Here is an 11,104-nt window from a genome sequence, read left to right as displayed (position 1 = left end):
AAGAGCGTCCAGTTGCGCAGGCGGATGTGTGGAGGTTATGGCACAGACAGAGTCAAGGTTTCTTTCCCAGCTTGTTGGGAAGTGATGGATGGTGAGGAGGCAGTGGAGGCAGATGTAGGTTTGCTGTCCACTGAGCCGGCAGTGCTGCTGCACTGGTGGAAAGACAGGATAGCACTGCTGTGCTCTCAAAGATGCTCTTGTTTTGTCATTGTGAACTACACACTTGCTTAGTGGTGTGGAAAGTTGTTTGTGCAAAGCTCTGGAAAGTTGGAAGTTCTCAAATAGGCAACCTGATCTTTTAACATTTAAAACATCTCCTGTTTAAGGTCTTTGGCAGGTTGAGACATGGGAAGTACAGTAAAAGATAGGTATGTATAGAGGGAGTTCTGTGTATAGATACATATTTAGTGTAGTTATTTTGCTTCTGCTGCTTCAACAAGTGACATGCAAGTCATTTTCCACCTCTACTGTACACAGTAGTTTTAAGAAACTACAAGCTGGTCTGAATTCTGGAAACGTGACCTACAAAACTTCCTGGGAAATTTGAGGTAACTGATCCATGTGTGGAGTTGCATTTTTTAAATGTAGACAGTTTTACAGAGCCTGAGGTTGAACAGGCTTTCACTTTGATTTTAATTGAAATGTTTTTTCCAATTCTCTGGAAGTGATACTTCATTAAAAAGATCTGTAGTCATGAACCCCAACATCAGGATCATGTATTTCCAGTTGGCAACAGTTTCAGTAAGGTGTGGTTTCTAATTAAAGGATTTCCTCCCAGCTTGTATGCTAAAACTCTGCATTGCAATTTATGTATATTATTAGCATAATTATTTAAAAAATATTCCTCAGTTGTTAATTTTTTCCTCAATATTCAAGGCATAATTTTACATCTATCTGTGTTGCATCTAATAACAGCAAGAATGAAATAACAAGCTACAGTGTATTCTTAGTCTTCTCAGAATATGCCCAAAGAGTAGATTGTAACCTTTTAAATAATGTCTGCAATAACATATATGTTCTTTCATAAATCAGACATAGAGAAACAACATTACTCCATCCCCTCTTTTGAACCTATTTTTAAGTGTGTGTATATAGTATGAAAAAACCCTGTTAATTCACCCTACCCTCACGTGGCCCTCTGTGGCATACATACCTGAAGTTTAGAATGACGTCTTATGGCTGGTTTTGGTTTGTTGAGTTTGCCTTTTTTTTTTAAGCGGGGTTGGGGTTTTTTTCCCTTATCCATAGTTTTAAAAGCATGAATTTGACTGTAACCATCAGATGATTATAATTACATTCTTGGCTATAGCCATTTTATCAACAGGGTAGAGGAATCCTGCCTCGCAAGGCAGACGTTTGAGACCAATCAAACTATGTTTTTGCCTCCAACATATCCTAAAAGACCAACTGGCAGAGTGCTTGGTGGGTGGCATAAACTTGCCTCTTAAAGTCATTTGGCTACAACTGCCTGCAGTCCAGCTGATAGTGCTTATAAGCAAGAAGTTAATATTTCAAATTGCTGTTAGTCATTGTCAAGGAAAGCAGGGTTACTCCCAAGTAAATAAAGTCAGTGAAATGTAATGACTGGTTATTGAATGAGTGGGCAGCTGCTTGGGAGAACCAGATGGAATATGAATATATGTGGGTGGAGGGAACTGAGATAGGTAGTGCCTAGGGATGTACTGTTCCTCTGCTGTGTAGTGCTGTCCCTGCTTTCTCTCCCTGTGTAGGAATTAGCAAGGACTCGTCTGTTTTTGAAGAGCTACTGTGGTACTGTTTGAAAATATACAGTTGTTCTTACATACTCAGGGCTAGGGATTAAGAGGATGATGCAAGAGCTGTGTGCTGGACGTGCTGCAGGGAGTGTCCTTCTGAGTGTGGTGTTACCTTTAAATTATATTTTTAAAGTTGATTACTGTCCTTTCTTTTTCCTTGTCTCCACCATAGGATGGGTCGCTGGGAAATATCGATGACCTGGCGCAGCAGTATGCAGACTACTATAACACCTGCTTCACGGATGTCTGCGAGAGGATGGAAGAGCTGCGCAAACGGAGGGTTTCCCAAGACCTTGATATGGTATGTAGAGAAGTTATGAGTTTATTAACAAAGTATTGCCATTCATGCCCCAGATAAAGAATCAATATTTCAGCTTGAAGAGTTCTACCCGGAGGAGTAACTATACGTGACTGTGTTCACGCGGACAAATATTTCAGCCAACTCAATTAAATGCTTGAAAATTAACAGGATTAGTATTTTTTTCTAGGCATTTGTTATGATTAATTAAGCCTTAGAGCCTGCATTTCTTTGTTGTTATTTATTTTTTGCTTGCACACATTTGCTTGCAAACCCAACTGTTAGAGACAACGTAGTGCCTGATGAAAGCGTTGTTTCCCTGCTCCAAGATGCTCCCAGCGTGGGCACAGCAAAACTGTGTGCTGTTTTTCAGTTGTGCTGTACAAACTTCTCAGAACTCCAAGGTGCAAATACTGGTTTCAGGCTCCCAAATGTAAGCAATCTTCAATTTTGTGAACTCCTTCCCCCTTTTATTACACATTACAGAACGTGCAGATGGGGATGTTGAATTTCCAGGCCCTTCAGGCTGGAAGGGACCTCAGGAGGTCTCTAATCCAACTTTTATTCAAGTTTATCAATACCTGCCTGGCACATAGGACTGCAGATCCAGAGATGGTGGTCCAAGCATGGCCTGACAGGTGCCAGGGAAAGAGGAAGAATCACTTCCATTTCCTGTCTACACTGTTGTTGACATGCTGTGTTGACATTGACTGCTGGCAGTCATTGCTGCCCTGGGCATGCTGCTAGCTTGTGCTAAGCCTCCTGTCCCCCAGGCCTTTTCTGCAGAGCAGGCTGGCCCAGCCAGTCAGTCCCTAGCCTGTGCTGGCTCATGGGTTAACTCCTCCTCAGGAGCAAGACTTTGCATTTGTCCAAGTTGAATTTAATGAGATTTCCTGCCAGGCCACTCTGAATGGCAGCCCTTCCCTCAACTGTGGTGACTGCAGTCTGAGGTGCACATCATCTCTTACCTTGATGGGATGCCCTCTGTTTTCTTCTTGGATATCTAACAGGATAGACCCCTTTACTACTCTGCTTCTTACTGGCCTCAAAGTGTAGTTCAATAACCACTACTATTAAAGCTCAACTAGCTGTTTTTTCACCTGTTGAGTTGCGTAGACTCCTTGGGGAGTCCCATTTTAGCCAAAACTAATTTTTGTGCAAGTCATCTCCATACCTCATTTTTGTTAGGTTTAAGAAGGAGCCTTTTAGGCGCCTATCACAAAAGCATGACTTATTTTTACTTGTTGGACAATTTTCTTACTGTCCTGTAATGTCAGTAAATGTCTGTTGATGCTTAGGGTGTATATGTATGTATTACTGATTGCCGTGCTTTTTCATTGTACACTTTTTTGTTAGTTTTTATAACATTCATAAAGCTCATCCATGACAGTGAAAAAGCTGTCAGCTGTTAGTGTTGTATTTCCCAATAATATAATACATTTTTACATACAGCCTTACGGATATTTCCTTCAAGTCTTGTCTTGCAGAAAACAGGTTACTGAAAGAATTATTTGTTGTCATGTATAGTTTTGCTGCAGGGGTAACTTTTGCATATCACATATAGAAACTCATAACAAAAGTATGGTTAATAATACCTCTACTGAGGCACAGCCATATGGCAGAGCTAGCATGGGATCTGATCACACTTCTGCAGTTCCTTTACAAGGCCAAAACCTTTAAGACAAATTTGGGAGTTGGAGTTGTATGATGTCTTCTACTTTTGCTTCCCTAGATCCTAGCACTGACTAGTAGCAGGGAGTGGTTTGTCTCCTTTCTTTAGCAGCTGCACCTAATGACGTGGATTACTTAAGGCAACTTTCTTTCCTCTTGGGTTCCAATTTAACAATTGAGAGGCTTCTAGAGTTTGTACAGACCACAAACTTCAGTTGCACAAGAAACGGCTGCAGGATCAAGGCAGAGCACCATCTGCTCTGCCCTACTCAAGTGTGCTAATTCATTCTTTTATTTTTAAATGAAAAAACAACCCAAAACTTTATTTGCAGATCTATTGATGCCAAGAAGTTCCAAGTGTTAAACAAGAGGTTATTGCAGGAAATCCCTTTGTGGACAGACCCTTGGGGCTTCTGTGCAAAGAAGCTGATGGCACAGAATTGTAGTTTTTGTCAACCCTCCCCACCCCCACTCAGCATACCTGATATTCTGGGATATTTATTGCTGGTGTTGACAGCAATGAAACCCCCTTTTCTGGTGCTCTTGGAAGGCAGCTCTTGTGCTGTGTAATGAAGCATGCCTTATGGCAGGAGAGGACTCCCTTCCATTTAGACAGATGGGCCTAATTTGACTTCTTTCACTTCCGAGACTGCAGAAGCTGGGCTGGGGAAAGCCATATGAGCTTAATTAACTCACATCAAAGGTGCAGAGCTTCACGCTGGTTTAAATAGATGTGAGCTAACCCAAGACAGACCAGTAAGTGATTCACTAGCACTTTCTGCTCAAGAGAATCTGTAGTCAGAGAAAGTGGTTGTGTGAAAAGGCATCCTGGAGATTGCTCTTCAGTGACTCTCATTGAGTTTTCTTGCTCTGGTAGTCTTGTGATGACTTATTGAACTGTCAGGTCAGAGAGAAGATATTGCAATTGAAAATGAAATTAATGCTCAGGTTTTTTTAAAGTCTGTCACTGCTATAATGCAGTTTCTGGAAATCAGATACGCGTTCTGCTGATAACACAAGAGAGTATAGATATTAGCTTGCTTCCACAACAGCAGCATCCAAACAGTGCTGACTGCAGCTGAAACTTGCTCTCACCAATAAGTAGGTGGGCTTGACTTGGGTACACAGGGAGAGGGAAATGGCCATGTTGACTAGAATGCGTTTTCAGTGTGATAGAGTAGTAACCCTCTTGATAATCTGCTGTAGAAACAGGAGTTGATTTAAACAGCACATCTGCCAAAGCAACTGCAAAAGTACTAATGTGAAAGACAAAACAGAATAGTGACTCGTCTGGTGAATGTTTTTTTCTCTTTACAGCTTGAGGAAAGGTTGTGTATTTGCAGAGGTTTTGGAGCAGTGAATGGGGAGTAATGCTGGGGGAAGTGCCAGCTCCATAGCGTATCCCAGGTATGCTTTGATAGCAAAATATATGCAGCAGATGGCAAATATATGCAGCTCCCAAATTATTATGCACCAGTATTTTTGGGCTGTTAGTTTAGTCTGGCCTTGCTCTGCTGTACAGTACTCTCCTATCAGAGGTGAGGAGGGATAGCACTGTCTATATACCCTCTCTTCCCAGCAGTGGAGTCGTGCCAAAGCTGGAGGTAGGTAGTACTGCTCTTCCTAGTGCCCCCCACCCAATGGTCTTCCCCCTCTCTTTAGCTAAGTGCTAGAGCAGAGCTAATGTGCAGTAGTCCTAGTGCAAGTTGCCAGCGGTTCACTGGAGTGGAGGTTACTGAATCATGAGAAGGAGATATCATAGGATAAACCCAACCCCTGCACTGATACCAGGTCTTAATGAGGAGTAAGGGGGCAGCAGGGAGAGTCTCTGTTGACAGCTATCTCAAAGCTGCAGATCCCATGTGCCAAAAAATTCATAAAGCAAAAGATGCTGGGATACATCTTCAAATTTTCTAATCATGAAAGATGAGGAGATCAGCAGCTGCGATGTAGCTGGGAGACTGCAGCTTGATTTTTGTGTGGCAGTTCTGATGTCTTTGTCTGAAATGAAGTATGAGCAATTAATACGTAGCAGAAACACGAAAGGCTGAAGTTAGGTTTGAAGCTGCTTTTACTGAATGGTCTGAACAAAGAGAAAGAGTGCGTCACCCCAGGGGTCAAAGCGTCCTCTAAAAGTTGCCCAGAGAGGCTATGTTAGGAGGAGCAGTGTACCAACAAAGAAGTGCCTGAGCTGCAGAGCTTTGCCAGGAACATGTCGTTAATGCTGGCTCACCCAGATTGCCCTTTGTAGCATTTCCACTGGAAGGACAGAAATATGAACTGTTTATTGCTGCTTCTGTACACTTTAAAATAATTTTAAGCTGTTTGGGAGTGAGTGTTGATATCTTGATTGTATATTGTACTTTCTAATCAGCTCTCCAACGTTTCCTACCAGAGCATGGCCATTTCAGTCTACATATCCTGCTCTGGAGTTTTATTAAAAATAAAAGAAAATTTAAAAATCACTTAAATTGTTTGCGAGAGCAGCATATCTTGTAACAAAACAGTAGCTGCAGATGGAGCTGAAAACAGTGTTTTTCCAAATGACAGTGCTGTCAAGGATTGTTGGTTGTGCCTAGCCATGATAACTGCTTTTTGTGTTTGGAATTTTGCCTCTATTTTTCTAATGGAGAATGTGCTTGGGTTTGGACATTAATGTTTGTGAACAGCATGGGAGTTGCCCACATTTCCTAGCATTTGGCCTATTACTGTGTGCCATGTGGTTTTTTGGCCAAGAAGAAACTGCAGTTGGAGTAGACAGAGTGGATTTTCAGGCCTGTAATGGATGTATCACTGCTAGAATTGAGCTGGACATCTGCTAAAATGCAGTTATAGCCAGAAAAGTGATTCTGTGAGGGTGGCACCTTGTTACTGCTCATATCTGCTTCCTTGGTGTCTTCAGGATCATATCTGCCTGGCTCAGACAAAAGCAGGTTTGCCTTGCCTGTCAGCGGGGTAGGACAGCATTGATATAGCTGTGAAAGAGCAAACTGCATTCTGTTGTCTCATCCATCACTGACAGCAGCCAGCTAAGTGCTGCTGCCAAGGTCTGTATTGTAGCTGATGATCTTGAAGTCAAAGAACAGCTTGAGTTTTTCTGATGAGCTCTGACAGCTATGGTTGTGGCACTGAGAAGTTGCATTCATCTATTGACTTGTAGATTTCATAAATTGAAATGAATGCCACTGGAAAGGCTATAAGGCATACAAGTATAGTTTTTTTTTTTCTTTTCCTCCATGTAATTCATTTCAATGAGTAGGAGGGAAATCGTTCAGAATTTCTGTATACATCGTGGTAAAGTACAGTGCATGTTTTTGACTGGGTGACTTGCCCAGTCCCACATGTTTTTACAGTAGCTGCCCATGTACACACACAAAGTCAAAAACCAGAAATTAATGTAAAACCACTGTAAGCTTCTTGCCTTGTGCCCAACATGCATGTAGTCATCATAAGTTTTGACTGTGCATGGTTTTGAAAGATGCTCAGAAACCAGAAGTTTGATTACAAGTGGAGTAGGCTGTCTAGGTAATGTTATCCCACATAAATGGTATGTGTCCAGCAAGGCAGAGGGGAGGGAAGTGGCAAAAGTAGAGTAATAATGTGAGTGATAGAGTAATTAGGGTTTAACCTTTATAGAGGTGTATTTGGCTCATATGGTACTGCTGGTTGGCAATATCATAAGACTACTTGAGAAACCAGTCAACCTTCACAGAAGGAGACTAAAATACCCAAGACTGTTGCAGTCAGAGATTGAGGTGTATTTGGGAAATCTCCATGAGAATTAGTCACTGAAGCTGCACTTATGATACTGAACATCTTTGTGGCCTCTCTATGTGACTGCTATAAAGCTGGCTCTAGCCGTGTCTGCAGTTGTTTGCATCTTACATACAGGAAGATCTCAGGATCCTAAAATGGACTGCTTATTGCCTGCCATGAAATGATCAGCTCTGCTTTGCAAGTGCAATATTAGCTGTTCTTACCTTTGTCCTGAGAGGACACCTCTCTGTATCTTGCTGGAACAGTATCCCACTGTTTTGTTTTGTCTTGCTGGCTGAAAGAGGCCCTCCAAAGTATAAACAACATCTGAGACAGATTAAAAAGGTATCTGCAGCACAAAAAAAGGAGTTGGAGAACACACAGATAAGACTTCCTAAATTTTGGAGAGTTTCCAGGCCTTATCAGGCAGACACACAAAAGAAAAGGTAGTAGTAAAATACATGGACATTCAACTATTTTTTTGTCCTGCAGTAGAGCTTGAAATAGAGGGGATTTTGCTGTAATGCAAGGTGCATAAAGTAGACTTACACAGAAAACATACAATAGAGATTTACCTTGTTGCAGTCTCTCAATATTTTAGGCTTTATCTTCGTAAGTTAAATTAATAGTAATTTTTTCATTATTAATGGAGCTTTTCTAAGGTAGACACAATGGAAATTCTGGGACAAAGGGGCTATTTTTAGTGTCTCATGTATCACACACCAAGACAGCAAAGGCATTTAAATAGAGAGCTAGCATTAAGTGTGAAAATAAAGCAAGGCTTGTTCCACATGAAGCAAAGTGAATTCCATTCTTAAACAGTTCTTAGTCTGCTCAGTGCTAGCAGCCTAAGTAAAAATCTCACAACTTTCTGTAAGCTAATCATCTTCTGCAGTCTCACCACTGTTTTTGTTGGAAGCCCATCTATGAGTAATCCCTGAAGCAAAATCTGTCTGTTTATAGGCAGACTTCATAGGTTGGAGTCTCAGCAGGCTGTGCAGCTGTGGTGGGTTGGATGACCTTACGTCTTCCTTTCATAGGCTTGGAGGGTCCTTGCTTTTTGGAGCAGGATCTTCAGTTTTAAGACTTCGGGTCTTCTAAAAATGTTTTTATTTTTGGTAATGTCAGTGTTATGGGAAGAACAGGTTGTCAAAGGTAATTTTGGGTTTTTTTCTGAATTGGCAATACTGTTATGAATAAAATATTTGGTATAAATAGAAAATATAGCTTGCTTCGGGTAGTCTGATTGGTAATTGTGGAGAGAATAAATTCTTTTTAGTGTTATAAATGTTTTTCTAGCTATTCTTAATCCCTTAGCATCATCTATAGTGATTTTCTTGTACCTTTACATTCAGCGGGACTTTTACTTTGAGCCTAAGATCAGTTGAATATATTCTCTCTGTGCTGTTCTTTTATCCTAGAAGCAGTGTGGGTCTGCTGGAACTGACAGACTAGATTTGTATTAACTGATTTAATCTCATGGGAGCCTGAAGGCTTTGGGAGGGAGGATGTTGACTGACTTTGGCTCCCTCTGTGTATTTTTTTTTTTTTTGTCCTTTTTCTCCTCTGAATTAAAAAATGACAGCAAAAACCAAAATGCACAGTATCAGGCTATCTGGACCATTAGGTAAATTTCATTGCCAAGGATATGATTGCTAAAAATCAAACCAAATTAAATTGTCATTTAAGAAGGTGCATCTCTGAAGGGAAAACAAACAAACAAAAAAAACACACCAAAAAAACCCCCCAAAACCAAAGAACAAACAAAATCCCCAAAACCCAAATTCTGTGGTGAACAGTTCCTGTGGGGTGCAGCCCAGCTTGCCATTCATGTATTGCTAGAAGCGCACAATGCCCAGCTGAGTAGCATTATTCTGGGAAGAACAGTAATGTGTGTTGGCTGGGTCAGAAGTGTCAGACTTTGTAATGTGGCCGAAGCTAAACCAACAGAAGAATGATCCTAGGAGGTGTAATGTCTTGTATGAAGATTACTCCTTTTTGTCCTTCAGCCTGAATCTCCACACAGCCTCTATGAACTCTCCTCCTGTCCCCCATCCACTGCTCTCCAGTCCATCTCTGTATGCTGAAGGCTGCTGATGGTGATTTCAGGTGTCGAGCTGCACTAGTTTGCACTTCTTCAAAGTCCTTAAGTAGAGCAACACCACTCCAGATCCTCAAGGAATAGTAAGGATATTGCTCGAGATGGAAGTCTTGAAGTTAGTGAGGTATTCAAAAACAATGCTTGTAAGAACTATAACAGCCTTGCAGGTCATCAGGGAAAACAAACAGGTCTTAATCAAGAATACAAGAGCATGTTGTGATGAGAATAAGAAACACATCATGAGTATTTGTGCACATCTGGATGTACTTTGGAACATCTGTTTCTCCAGAGCCGAAGAATTCTCTTCCAACAAAGATGCCCAGAGGAAAGGCAGGCCTCCATCTGTGAATTCAAAGGGGTTGGTTTCTTCTTTTTGTTTGTTTGGGTTTTTTTGCCAGCCTGGCCCTGCTCTCCATGATGCAGGTTCTGATTCTTCACAGCTACTCTCCTTTGATCTCTCCATGCATTATCTTCTCTGTGTTGTGCAGGTTTCCTGTTTCAGCAGTGTTGCCTGAAGCACGCAGAGAAATGCTCTGTTTCAAACAAAATGTTGTGTTTGAAGGAGAACTTAAGCAGTTTGAAGAGATGTGATTTCTTTGGTGATTGATCAATCTGTTTTCCACAAAAATAATAAGAAGGCATGGCTATCAGCTGGAAACCCCTCTTCCTGACTCCCATATGTCATATCCCTCTTGATTTATAGTTTAGATTGCAGATGTATGTTACATAAGGGAACTTTTTGGGATTACTACATCCAGTTTTCCCTGAAACTAATTCTTTTTCTCATTTAAGGATGTAAAGAAGGCATTATTTGCAGGAATAGTGTCTTATTATACACCTGGATATAGCTGTGGAAAAGTAGACAAGCTTTTTGTCATATAAGGCTTTATTCACAAGCTATCCAGATAAATTAGGACAACAAAAAAGCTGGCAAAAGAAAAATCAGAACTTGGAAGCTTCATTTTAAGGCAAATTAGTCTGATAAATCAAACAATATTTGAAAGATGTCCATCTCCCCTTCACCCTCCACCTCCAAATGGGCAGATTTTTCAGGTTTCAGTCACCTTTCTGTCTTGGTGCATCTACAGACCTGTTCAGGTTTCTCCTTGTTTTGGTATCCCAGCACAGGTTAAGCCATAGTTCAAGTCCATTTTGACAGAAGAGAGAGCTTATAAAGTTTTGCAGCATGTGGGAGGTGCTGAAAGTCATGCAAATAAAAAGTAAGAAAGAAGTCAGTCATCATAGTTGCTTTATATTACGTTCATGTGGTTAACTATTGAAAGCCACATAATTGGAGCCTTTAGTTGCTAGCATACATACAAGCTCACAAAAACAGTTTTATTTCTCCTTTGTGTAGCACTTTCCACCCTCAAAACCCTTTAAAAACATTAATTAGCTTTTTTTTTTTTTTAATCCTTTGAGGTTAGTACTTTGAGTACCATTATCCCTATTTAGGACTCACCTTCCTGAGATTCAGCTGCTAATAAAGATTAACCTATATAA

At 40.9% G+C, this 11,104-nt stretch overlaps 1 protein-coding gene across 1 annotated transcript in view; it reads left to right on the top strand.

Moving 5' to 3' along the window:
• Nucleotides 1-1,953: 1,953 nt before the first annotated feature.
• SASH1 (SAM and SH3 domain containing 1) overlaps nt 1,954-11,104 on the top strand; it is a 94,952-nt gene continuing 85,801 nt past the window's right edge. Inside the window, 1 exon segment of the mRNA XM_009999975.1 lies at nt 1,954-2,076. Within this exon segment, the coding sequence (XP_009998277.1) occupies nt 2,032-2,076 (45 nt within the window). The 5' untranslated portion in view covers nt 1,954-2,031.

This window comes from Chaetura pelagica, unplaced genomic scaffold, assembly GCF_000747805.2.
Source record: "Chaetura pelagica isolate M959 unplaced genomic scaffold, ChaPel_1.0 scaffold135, whole genome shotgun sequence".
NCBI lineage: Eukaryota > Metazoa > Chordata > Aves > Apodiformes > Apodidae > Chaetura > Chaetura pelagica.
The sequence above is the reverse complement of the archived record's forward strand: the minus strand, read 5'-3'. Positions and strand labels throughout refer to the sequence as shown.